The sequence below is a fragment of the Doryrhamphus excisus genome, linkage group LG7, assembly GCF_037039965.1.
Source record: "Doryrhamphus excisus strain RoL-2023G ecotype Guam linkage group LG7, RoL_Dexc_Guam_v1.1, whole genome shotgun sequence".
Classification (NCBI taxonomy): Eukaryota; Metazoa; Chordata; class Actinopteri; order Syngnathiformes; family Syngnathidae; genus Doryrhamphus; species Doryrhamphus excisus.
This window is the reverse complement of record NC_136363.1, coordinates 11,431,516-11,456,824: the sequence shown is the minus strand read 5'-3', so window position 1 is coordinate 11,456,824 and position 25,309 is coordinate 11,431,516. Positions and strand designations below refer to the sequence as shown.

At 41.9% G+C, this 25,309-nt stretch overlaps 2 protein-coding genes across 2 annotated transcripts; one reads left to right on the top strand and one right to left on the bottom strand.

Annotated features, from left to right (window-relative positions):
* The first annotated feature begins 34 nt into the window (after window positions 1-34).
* LOC131101374 (protein C1orf43-like) lies at window positions 35-2,065 on the top strand. Its single transcript, XM_058046432.2, has 7 exons — window positions 35-447; window positions 516-617; window positions 679-787; window positions 895-948; window positions 1,015-1,181; window positions 1,252-1,310; window positions 1,387-2,065. Exons 1-7 carry the CDS (start codon window positions 391-393, stop codon window positions 1,592-1,594), a joined length of 756 nt encoding a protein of 251 aa, XP_057902415.2. The 5' UTR covers window positions 35-390; the 3' UTR covers window positions 1,595-2,065.
* Window positions 2,059-25,271, bottom strand: tuft1b (tuftelin 1b). The gene is made up of 17 exons (XM_058046430.2): window positions 25,005-25,271; window positions 24,139-24,248; window positions 23,993-24,057; window positions 23,229-23,317; window positions 22,933-23,158; window positions 21,366-21,449; window positions 8,665-8,733; window positions 8,509-8,592; window positions 8,353-8,427; window positions 7,914-7,979; window positions 7,359-7,451; window positions 6,937-7,044; window positions 6,501-6,718; window positions 6,243-6,348; window positions 6,015-6,098; window positions 2,697-2,794; window positions 2,059-2,590 (listed from the first exon to the last, which is right to left on the bottom strand). The coding sequence occupies exons 5-17, from the start codon at window positions 23,041-23,043 to the stop codon at window positions 2,518-2,520; spliced, it is 1,269 nt and encodes a 422-aa protein (XP_057902413.2). The 5' UTR covers window positions 23,044-23,158; window positions 23,229-23,317; window positions 23,993-24,057; window positions 24,139-24,248; window positions 25,005-25,271; the 3' UTR covers window positions 2,059-2,517.
* Between the last annotated feature and the right edge of the window lie 38 nt (window positions 25,272-25,309).

The following is a 25,309-nucleotide window of genomic DNA, read 5'->3' as shown; positions in this document are numbered from 1 at the left end:
AGGTACTGTTAGTATTAATTATACGTGTATTTTCTTCAATAGTTAACAGTGTCGCCGTAATACACAGTATTTCATTTCACGGGATCCCTTAATAGGCAAAACAAAGCATTACAATGCACTGTTCCTTATTTCTGGCTGCCCTTCCAATGGCATCGTTACGGTAATGGAGAGAGTAGCAAACCCAGAAGACACAACCATTGCTAGGTCAAGCTAGTTTCGCGGAACGTGCGTCCATCTAAACAACAGAATTATATGTTGTTACAACATAGCTACAAGGTGGTGTTTTCAATAATTATACAACTTAAGGCTTGAAGACCATTATCGCTTCGAAGAACATGTTAACACCCAAGCTAATGTAGCAATAGCTCTCTAGTAGCACCTGATGTAAAGATGGGGGAATCCTTATCTGGGGTTAACGTGGTGCTGGTGATGGCGTACGGCAGCTTGGTGAGTCAAATACACCTTAGTCGCTGCACTAATGAAAATGTTGCTTATGTAAGTGTTTTTGTTGACAGGTGTTCGTGCTGCTGTTCATTTTCGTTAAAAGGCAAATTATGCGTTTTGCAATGAGATCACGCCGCGGCCCGCACGCACCGATTGGCCACAATGCTCCAAAGGTAAGAAAGGCACGCTTGACATGCTTTGTACTCATGTACTGGATAACGTTGTCAATAACAGGGTTTGCGCGAGGAGATCGACTCCAGCTTGTCCAAAGTTCATGAGATCCGGTTCGAACCTCGCCTCCTTTTAGAGGAAGACGCCAGGCTGAGGCATGGATCACAAATGAGTGAGTAAAATACACTTTTAGCTACATTTGTAGCATCAACCCAGCCTCCTGTGTACACGACTTGTGCAAATATTGTAATAAAACATTATTTGATTGTCATCTTGAAGGTTGCTATAACTACCTGTATCGAATGAAAGCCCTGGATGCCATTCGTGACTCAGGTAAGAGATGCATTGCCTGGTTTTCATATTCATCACCTACTTGATTCTCTATTTCTTAATTCACAGGAATTCCACTGCAGGACATATGCAGCACTCCCACTGCCTTCACGGGGAGGCACTTTCGGAATTGGTTGCTGGAGCTTCGCAATTCCCACTCCTTGATCAAGAGCAGCCGAAGCGCACTGATAGAACGCCTCCTGGAGGGCTACGACAGTGCCCGCCATGGCACTGGGGTGTGTATTGTACACCAGTGTGGGTGCATGTGTGAAAACTGTATGCTGCACTAAACTGTTATTGTTTCAGGTGTTTGGAGAAGCGGAATTTCTTGAATACCAGCAGGCGCTTAATGAATTAGCTGACGTGTAAGTACGGTGTATGCCATCTTGCATTTTGTGCATCCTTCCAGAAATCAACCAAAATTGTCCTCCTTCTTTTTAGTGTTAAGGCCTACTCCAGCAGCACCAGCCTGGACCAGCACCACCAGTCAGCAGCCAAAGACCTGACAGGCTCCCCGGCCCGGAACACCCCTTCCACCATCCAGGTCACCTACCTGCCCTCTACCGGGCCACGCAGCAAGAGACCCAAACACTTCCTGGAACTGAAGAGCTTCAAAGACAACTACAACACACTGGAGAGCACTTTGTGATGCTATGTTGACTTGACTTTTACAGTGCAACAATGAGTCAAGTCTGTATGCGGAGCATTCTCCTGTTACGGACCTACTGCACAAACATGTCCAAGATCCTTTATATAACCGGAGCTTGCTGTTTTTTTGGGCTTGCTGTTTTTAACGGACCTGCTGCAAAAGATCCTCTATATAGGGAGCTTTCAGCTGCCCTTAGGGACCTACTGCAAAACTCTTGTCAAAGATCCTAAAACTCACAGGAGACCACTGCTGATTTTAGGGGTCTTCCGCAAAAAAAAAAGAAAAAGTCAAAAGATCCTCTATGACATAGAGGATCTTTTGACATAGAGTCTATGTGACAAGACCTCTCTGTGGTCTCGAAGACTTGATATTCAAGTTGTGCGTCATGTCATGTGTCTTTCAGTCCACTAGATGGCAGTGCAAGGTAGCTTGAAGGCGTCCGTCGACTGGAATAAAAGGCTGTCTTTTAAATGCACTTTATTTATTCATTCATTTGACACAACACACAAATAAACGGACACACTGAAGTGTACTATCTACATAGTTCATAGTAAAAGACTGGTAATGGTGTCAAATATACGCTCATTAAATATGCATTAGCAGAAACTTGATTCAGTGTGGACAAATTAGAATGGTAACCAATCAGGTAACTAAATAAATATTTCTACATAAATTACTTTTAAAAAGAGCATCAGGACTTATTTGTGTAGGTGCTTATACTAGAATGGCCTCTGTTAGCAATGAGATGCAAAGCACTGAGGAGGGTCGACCTCTGAATCTTTAGGATTTCAGTCGTGTAGGCAGTCGGAAGCACTCACAATTTTTTTTTTTGCAGTAAATAATTATCCAAGGAGATCATGCGTAAGGAGACTAATTCACACTATTTATTGAACATATATTTACACATTGGACTCCTTGGCTGTTTAGGACTTGATCTCAATGACTTTGATGAAGGGGAGGGACTTGTTGCTGTGTGATGGTGGCGTGAGAGGTTTGCTGTGCAGAAGGAAGGAAGGAAGGAAGGAAGGAAGGAAGGGAAGAAACGTGATCAGCTTGCTGTGAACACGAGAAGCTTCAAACATGGAGGCGAAATGGAGCGCACCTGTAAATGATCACTGGCTTGTTCTCAGCACATTTGAGAGGGGGAGGATCCTCATGGCCTGACAGGAAGTAGTCCATGTGGTCATGCATTTCTTTGTTCTGGAGGGAGAAATGTTGCATTTTGAGGGTTTGCTTTATATGTACTCGGTAGTGATGGCGAGATGAAGCCCCATGAGGCTTCGAACCATGGATGGATTCATTTCTTGAAACTTCATGTGCACACAAAACCATCTGCTGGCCTAGGATACAATTACAGGCGGATGGATCTTCATGTGTGATGCATTGAATGCTGATCTGTTTTGGCTCTTGGAAATGATTATGTACCACAAAATTGTATAACCAAATGATTAATCTACAAAGTGTTAGATAAAATATACAGTATATATAAAATATATATAAAATACTGAATGTTATGATTGTATCCCAATAAGGACTTCTCTCAATAATGAAAAACAGTAAAAATACAGGTTTTGAAATTCAAACATACCATCTCTTAATAGTGTTGGATTTGGCTTACTGATCAAGTCAAAATGTTCCCACACAGGAGAAATTTTCCTCTTTCTAACTGGCTCCATATCTTCTCTCTCTTCTCTCTCTTTTGACTCCAAACTAATGTAACCGTAGTAACCAAACCCTCCAAACCAGGGGTCTCAAACTCAATTTACTTGGGGGCCACTGGAGCTAGGGTCTGGGTGAGACTGGGCCGCGTCACGTTTTCCAAAAAAAAAAAAAAAAACGCATTTATTAAAAACAGAAAAATGAATAAACTTTGCTTTGGCTCCGAAAAACTCCACTGTTCCACTGTTCTCAAATATCTTACGTTTTATTTTTAGACACAAAATAAGATGAAAAATAAATAAACAAATCAAGAATAAAGAAAATCAATCAGTAATAAATAAATAAATAGTTGGTGGGTAGACAAATTATTTTTTCAGATTAAAGTGAACAAAGCATTATTAGAGCCCTGTTGACATGACAAAACACGACTATAGTCACATTTATACTCTTTTTATTTACAACATACAGTGAAGAAAATAAGTATTTGAACACCCTGCTATTTTGCTATTTCTCCCACTTAGAAATCATGGAGGGGTCTGAAATTTTCAACGTAGGTGCATGTCCACTGTGAGAGAGATAAACTAAAAAGAAAAATCCAGAAATCACAATGCATGATTTTTTAACAATTTATTTGTGTGATACAGCTGCTAATAAGTATTTGAACACCTGAGAAAATGAATGTTAATATTTGGTACAGTAGCCTTTGTTTGCTATTACAGAGGTCAAACGTTTCCTGTAGTTTTTCACCAGGTTTGCACACACTGCAGGAGGGATCTTGGCCCACTCCTCCACACAGATCTTCTCTAGATCAGTCAGGTTTCTGGGCTGTCGCTGAGAAACACGGAGTTTGAGCTCCCTCCAAAGATTTTCGATTGGGTTCAGGTCTGGAGACTGGCTGGGCCATGCTAGAACCTTGATATGCTTCTTATGGAGCCACTCCTTGGTTTTCCTGGCTGTGTGCTTCGGGTCGTTGTCGTGTTGGAAGACCCAGCCACGACCCATCTTCAATGCTCTGACAGAGGGAAGGAGGTTGTTCCCCAAAATCTCACAATACACGGCCCCAGTCATCCTCTCTTTAATGCAGTGCACTCGTCCTGTCCCATGTGCAGAAAAACACCCCCAAAGCATGATGCTACCACCCCCATGCTTCACAGTAGGGATGGTGTTCTTCGGATTGTACTCTTCATTCTTCTTCCTCCAAACACGCTTATTGGAATTATGACCAAAAAGTTCTATTTTGGTCTCATCTGACCATAAAACTTTCTCCCATGACTCCTCTGTATCATCCAAATGGTCATATGCAAACTTAAGACGGGCCTTGACATGTGCTGGTTTAAGCAGGGGAACCTTTCGTGCCATGCATGATTTCACATCATGACGTCTTAGTGTATTACCTACAGTAACCTTGGAAACGGTGGTCCCAGCTCTTTTCAGGTCATTGACCAAGTCCTGTCGTGTAGTTCTGGGCTGATTCCTCACCTTTCTTAGAATCATTGAGACCCCACGAGGTGATATCTTGCATGGGGCTCCACTCCGATTGAGATTGACCGTCATGTTTAGCTTCTTCCATTTTCTAATGATAGCTCCAACAGTGGACCTTTTTTCACCAAGCTGCTTGGTAATTGCTCCGTAGCCCTTTCCAGCCTTGTGGAGGTGTACAATTTTGTCTCTGGTGTCTTTGGACAGCTCTTTGGTCTTCGCCATGTTACAAGTTAAAGTCTTACTGATTGTATGGGGTGGACAGGTGTCTTTATGCAGCTAACGACCTCAAACAGGTGCATCTGATTCAGGATGATACATGGAGTGCAGGTGGACTTCTAATGGGCAGACTAACAGGTCTTTCAGGGTCAGAATTCTAGATGATACACAGGTGTTCAAATACTTATTTGCAGCTGTATCACACAAATAAATTGTTAAAAAATCATGCATTGTGATTTCTGGATTTTTCTTTTTAGTTTATCTCTCTCACAGTGGACATGCACCTACGATGAAAATTTCAGACCCCTCCATGATTTCTAAGTGGGAGAAATAGCAAAATAGCAGGGTGTTCAAATACTTATTTTCTTCACTGTATTGCGCAACTGCAGGGTCTTGAGACACATGCTAACTCGCAAACTAGAGAGCTAGCGACCTAAACGGTAGCCTTCAAGTTATTTCCTTTAAACTTAAATAGCCAAAAACTTACCACTTCCGCACTTCCAACTATTAACAGTTATTTAACCTTTAACATGAACATTAATCAAACGTAATCATTTTTTCTGGGTACATGATACCATACAGCATCCATATCAAACTTGCGCGGGCCGCACTAACATTAAACTTTCATATCTAGGCGGGGGCCTCAAACTAGTGTCCTGCGGGCCACATTTGGCCCACGGGCCGCGTGTTTGAGACCCCTGCTTCAAACTATCAACAAACACTATCCACACGCTCAACTGACTGACTCTCATCACAAAACCCCACATTTTAATGTTTAAGCCAGAGAGGTTTATATCGCTGAGTGACGGGCAAACATCGTGGCAAATTCTGAACCTTTTCCCGAATCCGTCACGGGGTACAGCCGGGCAGCGTGGCTTCAGACGTCATCAATTCTGGCCCCTCCCCCCAATGAATCACGCCTTGGTACACGCTTCGCGGAAGTGCCCACTTGATTACTCGACACACGCTTCGCTTCGAAGTACTCGGGCAAGCAAGACCAATGAAAGGTTCTCTATAATACTACTGTATAATATGGGACACGGTGTGATGTCTGTTGTCTGACCTCAGCTTCCAGAAAGGCCACCTTCTCCTCCAGATCCCTGATGACTCGATCTCTCTCTTGGAGAACGGTGCGAGAGTTCTGCAGCTGTGGAAGGGGGGGTGGGGGGAGGGGGGGGCACATGGATTATTCATGGCGCCATTGTTCCATTTGGCTGCTGTGGAATCAATAATCCTTTCCTGTATAATGGCTTCCCGTGCGGCTGCAAACACTGCTGTGATGAGTGAGTACCTGCTCAATCATGTGGCGCACTTTCCTCTGTTGGCTCTTCAACATGTCGTCCAGGTGATGGATCTTCTCCTTCAGGGCGGCAACCTCTTTTTCCAGGTCATTACACCTAAAAAAACACCTGTTCATTAGCGAGTGTATCGGGGGTGTTCTTGTTTTTATAGTATAAATAGAGTCATACTATCAAAATGACCTCCCGCATCCTTGGATTTTTCAAAGTTTGGACACCTCTGCTGTAAAGAAATCCATTCCTAGCCTCACCTCTGCTCCCCTCCTTCTCCCTTGTCTGCCTTAAGCTGCAGCAGCTCGGCCTCGCCGGCAGCCATCTTGTCCCGCAGGTCTCCGCTCTCCGCCTCCATGTTCGCCAGCAGCCTCTGCAGCTCCTCCACCTGACGCCCTCTCTCATCGGACTCTTCCTCCGCTTTCCGGAGACGCTCAGACTGCGCGGCGAGACGGAAGCGGTGGTCTTCAGAGTCCATCTGCCGGGGAATCACATCATGTTATCCGGCTGCCAAACCCAGGTGAGATTATCCTGACAGGTATTTGAAGTAAACCTGTTTTTAAGGTAGCCCCGCCTTTAATGATTGTATGACAAAGAAGCGCAACATTTCCAATGCTGGTTCACACCATTGCTGACACGTCATATTGTTGTTATATATTAATATATTAATGCAGAGCATGTGCATGTGCAACACACCTGCAGTCTCTCTCTCTCCTCTCGGTGCCGGCTCTCCATGTCCTTCATTTGAGCATACAGCCGCTTGGTTTCCTCCCGTAGGCTCTGCACCTGATTATCATCCACCAGCTGAGGACACAGATAACAGCATCCATTAGTACCACTGATAGCAAGTCTTGAGAAGCACAAAGGTATCCCTATTGGTTTGGAAAAAAAGAAATCATCCATGTTGACTTTGACAGGAGGTGCTGCTGTTTGATGTTGCTTAGCGATAATGAGGAAGTTGACGATAGTACAAAATGTCGACATAAATGGAACGACAAGAAAAGAAAAAAGATGCGTTTGTGTTGACGTCTTCTCATCGCTAGTCGAATGAAAGTCGTCCGAGTTGCAAGGCATCCTGGATCGCAATGGAAGACAAAGATGAGAGGTGATTAGCTTACGTCAGCGTCGTCCGTGTGGTTGTAAATGGTGTTGCCGTTGGTGACAGCTGCTCGGTGGTTGGGGGTGTTCAGTCTGTAGCCATTGCTGGGATACTGAAAAAAAGATGGAAGCCGATTTTGGCACATTTATTCAAAGTTACTTTGGTCACGTGAGTGGAAAACAGTGGAAGCATGTGGCCGCTACTAGCAACCAAAGGTATATGGAGTATCTCTGACTGGTGGTTTTGCTGCAGGTTCTTACAAACAGTACACACTTCCTGTCAAATTGAGGATCTTTGACTAGCACCTTTGCAGTAGGCCCTTAAAAACCACCTTTCATAGAACATCTTTGAGTGGAATTCTGCAATAAGTGTGCTCCTGTCATATAGGGGATCTCTGACTGACATTTTTACAGTAGGTGCTTTAAAACGGCACAGCACACCTGTTCTACAGAGGATCCTGGACAAGCATTTTTACTGTAAAAGCAGGTCCTTAAAATCGGTACAGCGCTGTTTAAATATATAAAAAGTCAAAATTACACGATACAAGTGTGAGGATGATGAAAACAGTGTTTACCTTCTTCATGTTACTGTTTTGTCTGGCTGCCATCTGCTCTCTCAGCGTCTTCAGACAGTACCTCACCTAACAGATACAAATACCTTTATGTAGATTAGTGTACTTTATGGCAAATAAACTAAAGCTAAATAGTCTGTTTTCACATATAATAACCCAAAAGTGTAATATTTTCTATAAGAAAAACTATTTTATGCTCATAGAGGCGTAGAATTTCACACATTTATTCACATCATTAAAAAGTCATGGCTAAGAATGTTAATTATATTTGAGCATTACAAATATAATTAGGCTAACAGAGCTTGTGCTAGTATCACACCCCCACACACACACACACACTAATAACACTATAATGATGAATAATTGTTTTTCCAGTTAGAAATGAGGGCAAGTGTAGCTCCGATCAAAACAGCGTTGACCCTGCGGTCAAGCACTGACTGACCTCCTGGATCTGCGACACCTCGTCTGTCAGCATCCTGACGCTCTCCGTCGTCTCGGGACGGTTGTCGAGGTACACCTGCGAGACACCACGCCGCCGCGTCAGCAACCACGCCGCTCCACGTGCAACTTCACATTTTTCAAAACTCGGCGAACATACTTTGATGACTTCCACTTTTTCCTCCTCAGGGGTTTCTTCCTGCTCGTCCGGTTTCTGCGGCAACACGACTGCAACGCTGCTCTCCTGCAGTTGACCAGCATGCACACTGAGCAAACCAAAACAAACAAAGACGTGTGTGTGTGTGTTTCTTCTTGCCTTGCCGTGCCACTCCGAGGTGTTGCTGTGGTGATCTTGCAGAGCGAGTCTATGCCGCCTGCAAGAGTCCTGCAATCACAAGACGACGGCCAGATGAGTGGAAGCAAAGATCACTGTGAGACACAACAGGGCCAAGCCACGGGAGAAAAGGCAGAGGGGCGGAGCCGAGAGGGAGAGGACACATTTTTGCCATAAAAGTTCCCGCCACTGAGGTTTAGGCATGCCTAACAGTTGTACGGCCGTGCTTAGCAACACACAATGAGGGCGCATTTCTTTCCACTTGGAGCGCAGTCACAAGTCACTGGAGGAAGCCCACCCACGCCTAGGCGACCACAGGGTGTTTACAACAACACACAACAAAAATATTTGGATCGCAATCACAACATTGGCTTCTTAAGTTGCACAAACCGCTAGCATGTCGTGCAAAACCTTAAAGAATGTTGATGTCGCTGGGTCCCAATACTTTTGTCCAGCATGAAAAACCTTGAATAGCAGGAAAAATTAGCAGTATGGTCATTTTACAAGAATAAAGTCCAAATATTAAGAGAATAACATATATACATATAATAACATATAATATTATGAGGAAAATTTTCATTTTAGTAGCATAAAGTTGAAATATTCAAGAAAAAAAATGATGTTATTTTGTTATTATATGTGAGAAACAAATAAAGTTGTAATTTTTGGAAAATTAGGTTTGCAAAAAGTTATGAGAATAAAACCAACATATGGTAATGGTACTATTTCATTTGAACATGCATCAGATTACAATTGAGTGCATCCCATAATCAGTTCACAGTTCCACATGTCCAAAAGGAGTAGGAAGAAGCAAAGCTTATTAAATCCTACCCCTCCATCTGGTACTTTTACAATCAGTAACTGTTACATTTGTTCACTTCCTGCTTTCCTAAAATAGTTAATTTTTTTTTTTTTGTTTTATTTTTGTCACGTACCTATATTATGGGATATTATGGGAATAAAGTCAGAATTACAAGGTGAAATAGTTGGGGAAATTAAAAAAACCCATCAGAAATGGTAAAAGCTGCTGTAATTTTATGAGAATAAACTCTAAATATTAGTAGAAAAAAACGGCAAAATTTTATGAGAATAAACTTGCAATATGATGAGGGAAAAGATTATGTAATTTTAGTAGCAGAGACTTAAATTATTAAAAGTTTTAAAGTTAGAATACTAAATAAAGTTGTCATTTTTGGAAAATTTGGTTGGTGGAAAAGTTATATTATGGGAATGAAGTTATAATACCATAAGAAGAAAATCTATGAAGATTATTTAAGAGGAAAGTTGAAACATGAAACAGCAAAAATGTAGTAATAAAGAATAAATAGTGTCGCTGATACTACTTATACACTTTTCCACCGATCCAACACAGCAGTTTTCCATCTTTTTGCCACATGTAGTATGTGTTGTGCTCCACAACGAAGCGACCTTCTTTTCCTTTGCATAAGAAGTTCAACACTGCAAATGAAGACCCATCCATCCTTTTTCTATACTGCTTATCCTCACTAAAGTTGCGGGGCGTATGCTGGAGCCTATCCCAGCTGACTTGGAGTGAGAGGGTGGGTACACCCTGAACTGGTCGCCAGCCAATGGCAGGGCACATATACACAAACATCACCAGTTCGCCTAACATGCATGTTTTTGGGATGTTGTAGGAAACAAAACCCACGCATGCACGTCGAGAACATGCAAACTCCCCACAGAGATGCCCAAGTGGAGAATTGAACCCGATCTCCTGACTGTGTGGCCTAGATGCCAACCACTTGTCCACCGTGCGGTCTGTAAATGAAGACGCCCAAATAATAAAAGTCTGTCACTCGAGTGTCAAAAGAAGTTAACCAGTGTACAGTGAAGAAAATAAGTATTTGAACACCCTGCTATTTTGCTATTTCTCCCACTTAGAAATCATGGAGGGGTCTGAAATTTTCATCGTAGGTGCATGTCCACTGTGAGAGAGATAAACTAAAAAGAAAAATCCAGAAATCACAATGCATGATTTTTTAACAATTTATTTGTGTGATACAGCTGCAAATAAGTATTTGAACACCTGTGTATCATCTAGAATTCTGACCCTGAAAGACCTGTTAGTCTGCCCATTAGAAGTCCACCTGCACTCCATGTATCATCCTGAATCAGATGCACCTGTTTGAGGTCGTTAGCTGCATAAAGACACCTGTCCACCCCATACAATCAGTAAGACTTTAACTTGTAACATGGCGAAGACCAAAGAGCTGTCCAAAGACACCAGAGACAAAATTGTACACCTCCACAAGGCTGGAAAGGGCTACGGAGCAATTACCAAGCAGCTTGGTGAAAAAAGGTCCACTGTTGGAGCTATCATTAGAAAATGGAAGAAGCTAAACATGACGGTCAATCTCAATCGGAGTGGAGCCCCATGCAAGATATCACCTCGTGGGGTCTCAATGATTCTAAGAAAGGTGAGGAATCAGCCCAGAACTACACGACAGGACTTGGTCAATGACCTGAAAAGAGCTGGGACCACCGTTTCCAAGGTTACTGTAGGTAATACACTAAGACGTCATGATGTGAAATCATGCATGGCACGAAAGGTTCCCCTGCTTAAACCAGCACATGTCAAGGCCCGTCTTAAGTTTGCATATGACCATTTGGATGATACAGAGGAGTCATGGGAGAAAGTTTTATGGTCAGATGAGACCAAAATAGAACTTTTTGGTCATAATTCCAATAAGCGTGTTTGGAGGAAGAAGAATGAAGAGTACAATCCGAAGAACACCATCCCTACTGTGAAGCATGGGGGTGGTAGCATCATGCTTTGGGGGTGTTTTTCTGCACATGGGACAGGACGAGTGCACTGCATTAAAGAGAGGATGACTGGGGCCGTGTATTGTGAGATTTTGGGGAACAACCTCCTTCCCTCTGTCAGAGCATTGAAGATGGGTCGTGGCTGGGTCTTCCAACACGACAACGACCCGAAGCACACAGCCAGGAAAACCAAGGAGTGGCTCCGTAAGAAGCATATCAAGGTTCTAGCATGGCCCAGCCAGTCTCCAGACCTGAACCCAATCGAAAATCTTTGGAGGGAGCTCAAACTCCGTGTTTCTCAGCGACAGCCCAGAAACCTGACTGATCTAGAGAAGATCTGTGTGGAGGAGTGGGCCAAGATCCCTCCTGCAGTGTGTGCAAACCTGGTGAAAAACTACAGGAAACGTTTGACCTCTGTAATAGCAAACAAAGGCTACTGTACCAAATATTAACATTCATTTTCTCAGGTGTTCAAATACTTATTTGCAGCTGTATCACACAAATAAATTGTTAAAAAATCATGCATTGTGATTTCTGGATTTTTCTTTTTAGTTTATCTCTCTCACAGTGGACATGCACCTACGATGAAAATTTCAGACCCCTCCATGATTTCTAAGTGGGAGAAATAGCAAAATAGCAGGGTGTTCAAATACTTATTTTCTTCACTGTAAATGGAAAGACGCCAACGGGGTAACATTCTGCCACTGGAGTGTAACGAGAGGTTAACCAGTGTAAATGGAAAGACGCCAAAAGCAATAAAAGTCTACCACTCAAGTGTAAAAAGAAGTTAACCAGTGTAAATGGAAAGACACCAAAAGCAATAAAAGGATGTCAGTTAAGTGTAAAAAGAAGTTACGCAGTGCCAAACATAAAATAACTCTCTCCCTGTCCAGTATCGGGACACTGCAGTCACAGTTTGACTCAGGAACAGATGATTTCACTGAGCATTATTTCCTAAGAGGAAAATCTAAGTCATGTATTTCTGCACCTTTTTGTCTTGAAGTGAAGTGCAGATGACCTCAAAATGGAAAAGGAAATATCCCAAAACGGGATGAAGATATTTGCACATGAAAAGGCAAAAGATGACACAAAAATCCTCGAACTAAACGTCCTGTGGCTCACTAAATATTTAAGCGGGGTATTTACACAGCAAAACACACACTGACAATGAAGAAGCATAATCCTTCAGGGGAACGCCCACTAATGTCATAATGGCAGGAATGACTTCACATAAGTCGCATATGTGCAAAGAAAACACGCCGTTGGACCTGTTATGTAAGGCGTCTGGCCGTGTCTGATTCCCCTGTACATTAGAAGTCGGCCTCTGTGTGGCCTGCACTTCCCGACAGAGTGTGTGATTGCAGTGTTAAGAGGTCAGCTGAGGCCAACGGACTACGTGAGCCAGCTTATCAGGGGATGGGCGCTAATTAAGAACAGCACATACTTCCCTAGCTGAGTGTGTGCGATCATTAGCAGCCTTAATGATAATTTTGGGGGCGTTTGCCATAGAAGTAATCATGCCAAAGCCACACACACACACAAATATTCGGTTTGTGCTGCAGTGATGTGTATTTGTAGTAACAACAAGCTTATAATGAGTCACAACACTAAACACAGGTGCTGACGCTGCAGTGTGACAATGTGGCTATGTTTACAGGGTTTTTACAGTCCGTAAAGTACGAGGGCTCGGTCTTAAATCATTCCGCGCACGTCACATACTGGGAAGAAGCTCCGAAAAACAAGAGGTTTCGTGCTGCTCAGGGAGACTCTTTGCATGGCAATGCACTAAATAACTCCCGCCGGGACGCCTTCAATTGCGCCCTTTTGTGACACATTCTCTGCATGCCACCACGCGTCGTTAAGTTGAAATGTAGCTGCAAAGACAAGCGCGGGGGGGCAACTTAATTAGTCGTAAAACACAAATGACATACGGAGGGTGTTGCATTTACACCATTTCACAAACGTGGGTCTTGTACAGCTACAGACTGAATATTGGAGAATGTAGCGTCAAAATGTGTTTGCTTCATCAAGGTGCGTCTTTAGCTCCACAGAAAAAAAATATGTTCCCATTGTTGCCTGACTCTGGTTTAGATCTTAAATGGTGAATTTCAAGAAAAAGCAGCGGTCACTGTTTACACCCAGCCAATTTCCACTTCCCTGCTTATCCTCATTAGGGTTGTGGGGGTATGCTGGAGCCTATCCCAGCTGTCTTCGGGCGAGAGGCGAGGTGCATTTTTAGGTACGTGACAAAAAAAAAACATAAAAAAAAAATAAACTTAAACTGTATTGGGAAAGCAGGAAGTGAACAAATGTAATGCATGTTCAAATGAAATAAAACCATTACCATTACCATATTTTGGTTTTATTCTCATAACTTTTTCCAAACCTAATTTTCCAAAAATTACAACTTTATTTGTTTCTCACATATAATAACAAAATAACATTTAACACATTTTTTTTTCTTGAATATTTCAACTTTATGCTACTAAAATGACATTATTTTTCCTCATATTATATGTTATTGTATGTATATATGTTATTCTCTTAATATTTGGAGTCGCCAATTAACCTAGTATGTTTTTGGAATGTGGGAGGAAACCGGAGTACCCGGAGAAAACCCACGCATGCACGGGGAGAACATGCAAAGTCCACACAGAGATGCCCGTGCACGCAATCTCCGGTCTTTTCATCTCCAGTAGCCACAAAGAAAGTGAAGTAATGGTGGCAGCCGGTTCCCACACATACAAAAATAGAGTTAAATAGTTTAGTGCTTGATGGACAGCTATACGAGTGTAAGTGTAATCTGTGAAAACTATCAGCGCCGAGGCGGTGACAGGCAGCTTGGAGCTCCGGGGCTTGTGTGCGGCCACAGAGAGGATGGAAGACGAAGAAGACGACACGCCCTGGGAGGAGCCCGCTTTGCACAGAAACAAAATGTTCTGCACGCCTACTTTGCCTTTGGCTTTGCATGCATTCTGCTCAGACTGTAAACACGCATTATGTGGATAGGCCGGGCCTGCTTGCTGCATATGGAGTGTTTGTTATGAGGAGTAAACATTTATTACAGTTAAAACCTGACCGTGATAAGTCAATTTCCGCTAAATAGGATTCCTGCCTTATAAATAGAATACTTCTGTAGTTATGGCATACAAAACCTGTTTACGGTCTTCTAAATGTTTTTTTAGCATGATTAGAGACCTCTAAACACGAAATAACACCCCTATAGCGACTTCATTCATTCATTTTCTACCGCTTTTCCTCACGAGGGTCGCGGGGGGTGCTGGAGCCTATCCCAGCTGTCTTCAGGCCGAGAGGCGGGGTAAACCCTGGACTGGTCGCCAGCAAATCACAGGGCACATATAGACAAACAACCATTCGCACTCACATTCATACCTATGGACAATTTGGAGTGGCCAATTAACCTAGCATGTTTTTGGAATGTGGGAGGCAACCGCAGTACCCGGAGAAAACCCACGCATGCAATGGGGCAACATGCAAACTACACACAGTGATGGCCGAGGGTGGAATTGAACCCTGGTCTCCTAGCTGTGAGGTCTGCGCGCTAACCACACGACCGCCGTGCCGCCCCCTATAGTGACTTTTACAATCATATTATCCAATATAGTATGTATGTCAGTCCAAACAGGAAACAGGCATAGCAAAATAAAAGGACCCAGTAAGAAATACTGGCAGAAAAAATGACAATGCAACCAAAACTGTCATGCCAAACATGACAGCAACTAGGAGGCCATTTTGGTTTTGGCTTCTGTTGACATTCAAAGCCAACCTGATAGGAGGAACTTGATGCAGTCAAGATAGGTTTGCCAAAACATTAGTTGCTATTTACCAACTTTTAAAATTAATTTTACTTATTATTATTATTATTTTTTTTTGTCCCGTCCAGCCATTGGGGCAGATAGTATTGTTGATCTAAATGCCCTTACATGCTAGACAGATTTGCTCTGTGTCAGGAAAGGTGTTGGCTACAACTTCCCTGTACCATGAAATTTTATTTGAAGTTATTGATGTTTTTGTTATGCCATTTGGAGCGACTGGACCGGAGCAAGAAGAACAGAAAAGAAAAAGAGAAAGGTGGGGTGGGGGGGGGGGACCAGTAGAGGGAGAGACAAAAACAGCAGCAACAAGAATTCCCATAACAACAACAGTGACAAACAGAACAGTTAAATGTCAATGAAGGCTAAGGGTCACAATGGAGATGATATCAGTGAAATGAAACAGTCCAACTTACCAGTAGCAATAGTAACAATGAAGACATGAACCATGATAGTAAACAGAATTACAGCCATACGATTACAGTAATTAAAATCTCACTGCTTGACATCATTATTACTGTAATAATAGCATACCAATAGCATATAAACATCAGGGATAAAATGGTCGATTGTATAGAGAAGCACCCATGTGCTGTGAGTGTCCATATGGAGGTGTGTTGTGTATGTGAATGCGAGTGTGTGAATGTGTAATTGTCACTGAGAATGACAAAAGGAGAGAGACTGCCTTCTACCACCCAGCAAACCCCGCCCCGCGCAGCCAGGCCAAGCCCCCACCGCCAGAGATCCTCCGGCCCCGTGGGTGTGGGCAAAGGCAGGGCCGACTCCCCAAGACCCGCCCCCGAAGCAACTCCCCGAAGAGATAGAGGAGCAATCCCAACCGGCAACAGGGCGCCAGCAGGCCGGAGGAGAGCCGCACCCCCGAGACCAGCGGGAGACCATACCCCACTAGGGCAGAAGGGCATCGAAGGCCACACACCCGTGGGCACAGGGGTGCCCCCGCCAGCCGGAAGGGAGCCCGTCCACGGCCGGAGGCACCGCCCCCCGCCCCCCACACACCCCCAGGAAGCAGAACCCGGCCCGCCCCAGGTAACCCCAGGCCTGACCACCGACATAGGACCGCCCCGGCCAGGACAGGAGAGGCCCGGGCACACTGCCCCATGGAGGACCGGGCGGTATAGATGGAATGCCCTGCGCCAGACCCCCGCAGAGCCCCCCCCCGTATATCCATATGGCCATATACACGCACACACACCCACACACACACATATATATATATATATAATTATAATAAAACTAATCATTATTTATCTAAGTATTTAAAAGAATAAATACATAAAATAATACTTATAATACTTATTATTATTTATTCATTTACCAACCAAGGTGGCTACTACATAAATGTGTCAGTGAAAGTGGAAAAAACAGGTGAGATGACGCGAGTGAAAGCTGCTAAAATGAACAAAATCAGGAATCCTGAGGATATCGGCGGGAAAAAGAGGATTTATTCAGCTGAAACCGTTTTTCTTTGGTGAGGACGTCACGACCTGAAAGCTAAAAATAACCCCAACAAGCTGGGAGGGAAGTGTCGCTTTTGACACGGCCGCTACGAATGTGACGAAGGTTGGCAGACAGTAGATCAACATTCGTGACAACATCGGAGCCTCTTCCAACAGGTTTCACGCTAACGTGTCAGGTCTATCCATCTTTCAGTGGCGAGTGCATTTCACTGCTAAATGCTAATAATTAAGCCAATGCTACAGCTGTTCGCGTCAACAGTGACAAAAAAATGAAAAATGAAAAAAAAAATGAAACATGTATCATGAAGCATTACCTAATAGCTAATTAGTAGCTAATTTAAGCAGTCATTTTACTGCTGAATGCTAATAAACAAGCTAATGCTAATGTTTTTGATGCTATATTATATTGCTATATTGCTAGTATATTGCTGAAAATGAAGCATCAAAACATTATTTTCTTCCCTGTCTTGGTAGTGTACATTATTACCAAGAGAGTAATTCAAATGTGTGTACAAAATAATGCACTTTTATGAAAAAAAAGATGACAGAAAAGCTAATAGGCAAAAGAAGCAATGACTCCCTGACAATCCCATCATGCGTAAATCCCACTGGGGGCATCACTGCATGCTATATAGGGACTGTTATGCTAGGCTATGATGCCATTTCAGATGAATGACAGCATCTCTGCATTCACATTTAAGGCCGATGAGGATCATTTCATGGGCAAAAGCAACATGCCGAACATAAAACTTATATAAGGACTATAACTAAGTCAATGTCAAATATTTACCGTACCTCAGGAGATGTCAGAGTCCTGATGTAGACGAGTGAGCTATACGATCCAGACAGTGTCCAAGTGTTTCAGTCAGAGCGTGGGAAGCCTTGCTTCCTTACATGGAAGGGTGAGGCTACCAGCTGCCCAACCCTTTTGTCTCGAGATTGTTCCTCCACAGTCACACACACACACACAGTGCATAAAGGCATTTAGCTGCCAGCCTCCCCTGCAGGACCACACTAGTCAACACATAAAAAAACATGTATATTATTCTTGCACTGTCATTCTCCCTGGTAAAGTCACGTGTTAATATTAATGTTAATATTAAAGCACACATTTGGGCAAATCTGCAATGCTTTGAAACTCACTAAGCGGCAGGCAAGAGTGTATGTGTGGGAATTGGATATGTTGGGTCAAGAATGTGTTGTGTGTGTTACATAAGCTAGATTAATGAAGCGCCTTTATATAAGACACACCTGCAGTGTAAACACACGCGGGCAGGATTTGTATAGTAGTGTTGATCAGGGGCATCACTAGGTTCTGAGGACAGGGAGAGTTTAGCCGCCTGGAGATGCACAGGATATGAATGAATGTAGTAGATATCAAAAAAAAAATCCAAAAAACAAATAAGGAACAAGAAGCGGGATATAACTTTCCCACTTTTGGACAGATTTAGCAGAGATACTCAATTGTTTTAGGCCACCATTAAATTTACACAAGTACACACAATCTACACTGCTAAACCGCTGCTCAAGCTCTGCAACCATTCTGTCCATAATAATCATTATTATATTATTAATTAGCCTATTTTTATTACTATCATCATTATTCTTCTTCTGATTATTACTAGGCTTGTATTAGCCTGCTTATTGGCTTGCTTATTAGCCTGCGTTTGCCCTATTATATGAAATTTGTCAGAGATTTTTTTGTAAAAAAAAAAAATCAATAATTATTAAATAATATTATTTAGGGGGGCTTAAGCTGAGCCCCCCCCCCCCAAAAAATAGGCCTAATGACGCCACTGGTGGTGATGGAAAAGGACATTTCATGAAGCCTAATTAGATGTCATTGTCATAAAGTGTTCAAGTTAGTACGAAAGAAAACAGACAAAAGCGGCCATCATACATCCCGCGAGTCATCGGCAATTGTTGAGAAACTTTAGCTAATGTTCTGCTTTTTCTTTGGCTTTTCTTTTGGCCAATGTAGTTGTGCCATCTGTGCCATCACTTGCCAAAGAGTAAGGGTGTTTCACTGCAATAAAGTCCACAAAATATGGAAACAAGTGAAATAATTGTATCGTTATTTGTGATTATATCATTTATTATTATTTGAGTCTGGAACAAATGTATCCGCTCACTTCGACGACATGTCGACTGCCACGGGTGTTAAATGTTATGAGTCCAAAATGTGACTTGGAATGCAAAGGGCGATACGCAATAGCGGCCAAAGATCAATGACAACATGGAGTGAGACGCCGAGAAGTTCAACACTCATGCCAGCAAAAAAAGGGAGGGGTTTTGCCGCTAATGTTTTATCCTCGCAGAGACATGACCGGCTTTGTCTGGGCTCGACAGGGGCACTTCCTGCCCAGGACGCATCATCTTTTCATTCATGATGATGACGCACAGTGCTAACTAAGCGTGCTACAGAAAATAAGCACAAAAAGCAACTTCTATCAACCACCGTTACTAATAATTACACAAGACGTCTTCAGGATGTTTGAGATTTCCATCCAACGTGCCTCGACTCTCTTCTGGTGACACGCTGAAAATGCGTGGCCACACACACACACACACTAGTTGAGTTCGAAAAGACTTGCAAAACATGTCAAGTATGTCTGCAGTCATAAAAACAAGGCTTCAGGGTATAATAAATTGTCAGAAAGTGGAGAAAACGAGAGTTATCTTGAACAGGTGCTTTAACGCTTCAAGGAAAACTGCCCATCATCCACAGTCCTTATGAGACACGGTGAAGAGAAATGGTTGAAAAGAGACAGCTCAGTACTTCATGTAATGCCTAGAAAGCCTGCTATTAAAACACCTCCGGCGAGGTTTTATGGTTTTACGGTTTGACATTCATACTGTGAGCATGTAGTAACATGTAATCCTAATTCTAAGAATTACCGGAACTTTGAAGTGCCTCGGTGCATTAATTTCACATAATAATGGATGAGATTCACTCCTCAGTCACGCACTGGTGGTGGTGACCTATATCAGTAGACACAGCTGCCCTGGGGTCGTCTGTCCCAGGGACACGACAACAGTGATTGTGTGGAATCTCTAACCTTCCTTCCCCTGGTAGTCTCTCGCTGGCTAGTACCGAGCCGGTATATATACACTACTGCTCGAAAGTTTGGGATCACTTGCAAATTTCTTTGTTTTCCAGAGAAAAACACATTTTCACGCATGTCTCAAACATTTTTATCCATTTCACAAACAATTTAAATTAATCAGATGATTTTCAAAGAAGGATCTACATTTTTGCACAGAGGCCTACTATCAACAACTTCAACAAACTTAAAATCTCTTACCATGCTGTTAACTACTGCCTTCAGAGAGCAGCACAAACTGGGTCTAACAAGGACACAAAAACGATGCACAACTGTGCAAGAAGACAAATATCTGAGAATGTGTAGTTTAAGACAAAGACACCTAACAGGTCGTCACCTGGCAGCTGCACTAAATAGTAAGGATCGACCGATACATCGGCCGGCTGATATATCGGGCTGTTTTTTCCTTGTATCGGTATCGACCATACGCGCATGGGTTCGCCGATGTATTTTTCCACCGCATGATTTACAGTCAGGCATCCTTTGTGTTGCACTCTCAGTAGTTGAGCAGAACAAGAATGAACAACTATGCAACTTTAAATGCGTGTCGTGTTATGTGTGTGCGCTCTGTCCGAGGACGCACACACACACACGCACACACACACACACACAGAAGGAATTGGAGCAGCCGTGTCTGCTTATGAGAGGTCTTTATCGTGCACAACACGAACTTTAATGATGAGAGAAATGTTTTATATATCGTACTAAATTTGTGTCAGTGTGATGTGTTGGTGTGTGTGGAGGCGGGTGGGGGGGGGGGTGCGTCCCGCTGTGGAGGAGCAGTCATCACATCAATGCTAGATAAATTTAAACTACGACAGAAATGTTTTGCACATGGTTGAATATTTATTCCTTTTAAAGTTGATAATGCCGTTTAACAAAGCTGAATCCTTCTGTGTTCAGTGTTTACATTTCAATAAATATTTGTTTAAACATGAGACCTGTAATATTTGTTATCATGGTAATTTTTCATGTAAATTGAGGGATCAAAAGCAGTATCGGCCACAAATATCGACCCAAGCAAAATCGGCCATCGGTTGAGGGTGACGGGAAAAAATCGGTATCGGCCCCAAAAAAACCATATCGATCCCTACTAAATAGTATCAACAGTGAAGCATGACTTCAGGATGCTGGACTGCCAAGAAAAAGCCATATATATATATATATATATATATATATATATATATATATATATATATATATACATACACACACACATATATATATACCATATATATCAGACTGGCATTTCCAAGTGATCCCAAACGTTTGAGCGGTAGTGTATATAACCTTGTCTATATAGCGTGTGCCTTGAAAAATATGTGAAAAATCCACAAAAAATGGCCAGTTAAGTTTGAAGTTTCCCAGCAGCAATAAAAACAAATAACCGAACTTACATGCTGCTAAAGTAACGCCATTATGCTTAGTGAATAAGCTAGTGAAGTTAGCCTAGGTAGCTACATTAGCTTAGCGTTGTGACTCACCGTGGTGGTCCTGAGGTTGTCCCACTCTCCGTTGACCACGGTCTGCATCCCGCCACCGGTCATCGTCGTCGTCGTCGTCGTCTCCTTGGTGTGTGAAAGAGACAAGCGGCACACGTCGAGACACACAAGTTATTAAATGAGACGATTGGCTCCACTAAGAAAAAAAAAAAAGGGTAAGGTGAGTCTTGGATGACGTGATGAATGCGTGAAGTGAGTCCGCCAGGTGCAAGTTGAACCCTGCAGGGTGTTCCCGCTTGCAAGCCTCCACTCATATGAACACAAACAGTATAAGCTTGCTCTGCCAAGCACACAAATAAACCCAGTTAAGTCCACGTAGCCTTTGTGTTTAGAATCTTTTCTAATGTTGTTTGAATTGCAACTGTTACATAACGTAAGACTATGCAGCAATTGAATTTGGGATTTGCTCCACGCCTTACTCGTTGTAAAGATTTTAACTATTTATGGATCGCTCTTAAAATAGATGTAATGTTGTATGATTTTAAAATAATGCAATTTGTAATGGTAATGGTAATGGTTTTATTTCATTTGAACATGCATCAGATTACAATTGATTGCATCCCATAATCAGTTCCCAGTTCCACATGTCCAAAAGGAGTAGGAAGAAGAAAAGCCTATTAAATCCTACCCCTCCATCTGGTACTTTTACAATCAGTAACTGTTACATTTGTTCACTTCCTGCTTTCCATAATACAGTTTAAGGTTTTTTTTTGTTTTTTAATGCACCTCATACCGAAGTAGGATGTGATATGAGCATCCAATTACATAATGGGTACCATAGTAAGTGTCAATATAGTGATATATATAGCACATCATGACTGGTTCAAGACTCTTCATCCTTGTATTTAGCAAACATCAACTGCTTGTATTGTTTCTTGAATTGGCTCATCGTTGTGCATTGTTTGAGGTCCTTAGTCAATCCATTCCATAGTTTGATTCCACATACTGAAATGCTATGGCTTTTTAACGTAGTCCTAGCATATAAGTGTTTCAAATGTAGTTCTTCCCTGAGATCATATTTCTACTCTCTCGTAGAGAAGTTTTGGATGACGTTTTTAGCTAATTGGTTATTTTTAGCCTTATGCATTATTTTAGCTGTTTGAAGATGAACTATATCAGCAAGTTGAAGTATTTGTGATGTTAGAAATAAGGAGTTAGTATGTTTTCTGTTTTCTGTCATTATGAATTATCCTTACTGACCTTTTTTGCAGTAGATTTAGTGAGTGAAGATTGCTTTTATAGTTATTAGCCCATATTTCCACACAATAAGTAAGATATGGTAGAACCAGAGAGCAATAAAGAGGGTGGAGTGATTTCTGATTGAGAACAAATTTAGAAATTTTTCTGGCCACCTTATGTTGTATGTATTTGTTATTATATTCAAATGTATTTTATGTCATATTGGTACAATTGACAATCTTTGCCTGATTGGCTGGGATGAATCACATGGTCCTACTGCCCGATAGTAACCAAATATGGCTCCTTGTCCAATAAATGAATAACCTGCATTAAAAAGCAACTGACATGTAGTAAATGAATCAAAACGAACCTCCCGGACGTTGGCGGCTGCTCCGTCCTGCAAACATTTGCTGTGAGCTCTGCCAAACCACAGCATTCTACCCTGGGCCGCCTGGCTTATCTTCTTCCAAAAAGACCCCATGTCGGCCTCTCTTTGCTCTTTGGTCAATCTTAAGGGTCCATATTGCAGCACCGCCGCCTGCCCGGAGCATGTGACGTGGCCAAGTGTCTCCTCGGCGGCTAATTCTGTGTCTGACCTGCAAATAGGATAGCGTTTACTTTGATAACACTTGTCACATGGCAGCTGGCCCGCTTTAACTCATTTACCTGCAAACATGGACGCATTCTTCACAACTTTATTGCATCATACCACAGGGCAGATCAGGGGTCACACTTTTTCCACCGAGGGCCACAAACTGAAACATCAAGGTTTGGACAATATAAAACCCATGTACAAACGCAAAGACATTTTTAGATTTTTAGATTTAAAGAAAATAAACAGGTTGCATCTCAGCTTTCTTTCATAATAACTTTCTCTACTTCTCTTAGATTTTATGACAGACCAGTTAAAGAAAAACATGGGATTAAATACTTGCAAATACACATTTATATTTTAATATACTGTATATTATAATTAATATCATGAATACATTTTGACAAATCACAATTTATTGTATTTTTCATTTAATTAACCATGCTCTTTTTTGTTTAATGTAAATTATTTTTCTCCATTATTGCACCATAAATAAAAATATTATCAAGTGAAATTAGCTATTGAAGTATTTAGTTTGTTGTAAATTAATATCAAAATACTGCAGTGGCCGAGTGGTTAGCATGGAGGCCACACAGTCAGGAGATTGGGAAATCTGGGTTTGATTCTCCGCTCGGGTATCTCTGTATGGAGTTTGCATGCATAGGTTTTTCGGTACCACAGGTACCACAGGTATGAATGTGACTGTGTGTGTTATATATTTAATCCATTTCTGGTGCATGACTACTGCACAACAAGCCGTGATGAGAAGGACGCATACAAAAGACCACTGTTTGTGCCGAGCCCAGCCCAATGTCAATAGCGTTGGGTAAACTGCCACCTGTGTATTGTAGTGATTTATCTTCCATCAAAACATTTCCATACAAGCGACGTTGGAACGGCTTCCTGAGAACACACAAAGAAATAAATCCTGTTCACACAATTCCTACCAGTGTCTGTACATGTTGACAAACGAACAGAGACTACCTTTTGCTTGTGGGGTTTGCAGTTTGCACTTGGAAACGTGTGAGGAAGGAAGCAGGAGCTGGGGGAGGAGTCCTAATTACAGCTTGATGTCCACTGCAGTCAGGGCAAACCTGGCAAAGGATTACACACTCATTCACAGCTCAGATGGACTCACATTAGCATGTAGCTTTGGAGTGAATGACATTACATTTGGCACATGACAAATCAACATGTTGAAGAATATGAAACACCAACACTGTTTTGCTAATGCTGTATATTGAATATTTACATGTATATACACAAACCCAAAACAATTGATACAAAAAATCCAAAATATATAGTTGTTTTTGTTTTTTGACTGTTTTTGATATAGTATTATACTATATATAATACTATATAGTATATATACTGTATATAGTATATATAGTACTATTATTATACTATATATTAGTATAGATAGTATTTGATGTTTACGTGCTCACGGTTGTAAGTGCTTGAATGGCCATTCAGTGTGTATTTACAGGAATATACAAAAAGTGTTTAAGATTCCCAGTATTTTTTTTCCACAGTTAATTAGTCCATTGAGTCCATTCAATGTGGAGTCCAATGCCTTAATATTGTACTATATTATTAATCCAATAATCCCATATAACATCTATACAACAGTAAAGTGCATTCATCCACAACTCTTTCACAAGTAGAGATAAAATAAAATCAATCCAATTCAACATTTCACATAATTGCAACAATTCTACAGTCTGCCAACATGAAACAACAATGAATGTTTATTTCATTGACTTTGTTTTTGCTGTTCGAACTAACCCGCCCATACACTTTAATGAAACCGGAGGGCTGAGCTAAGTGAAGCTAGTATTAGCATCACTTACCAGTTCTGTTCGATACATGTACATGAATGAAATACTCCTATGTAGTGATCCCAGTCACGGTAGCGGTGGTTGGTGCCTACAATGCATTCAAATCAGTCGTATTAGAAACTAATTATTGCGTGAGAATATCTTTGTGTGCAGCAAGTGTTTCCCGTGTGTGTTCCGCTTCCTGTTAGCTATTTCATTGGGTCTTGGTAGTCATGTGATCGGGTATTGATACACTGATTGGGTGCACGGAATCACATGACTCAATCACCTTACGCTGACCAGAAGGTATCTTATTTCATTTAATCATTTTCATTTAT

What these genes read in the sequence shown, in the direction of transcription:
- tuft1b (XM_058046430.2), bottom strand. Translation starts at nt 23,043, where the DNA reads ATGGGGTCTTTTTGGAAGAAGATAAGCCAGGCGGCCCAGGGTAGAATG. An exon ending in CAGCCGCCAACGTCCGGGAG is followed by an intron (nt 21,450 to 22,932) that starts GTTCGTTTTGAT and finishes TCACACACCAAG; the next exon opens with GAGACGACGACGACGACGAC. An exon ending in AAGCCAGTGATCATTTACAG is followed by an intron (nt 2,591 to 2,696) that starts GTGCGCTCCATT and finishes CCTTCTGCACAG; the next exon opens with CAAACCTCTCACGCCACCAT.
- LOC131101374 (XM_058046432.2), top strand. Translation starts at nt 391, where the DNA reads ATGGGGGAATCCTTATCTGGGGTTAACGTGGTGCTGGTGATGGCGTAC. An exon ending in TTGGCCACAATGCTCCAAAG is followed by an intron (nt 618 to 678) that starts GTAAGAAAGGCA and finishes TGTCAATAACAG; the next exon opens with GGTTTGCGCGAGGAGATCGA. An exon ending in GTGCCCGCCATGGCACTGGG is followed by an intron (nt 1,182 to 1,251) that starts GTGTGTATTGTA and finishes TTATTGTTTCAG; the next exon opens with GTGTTTGGAGAAGCGGAATT.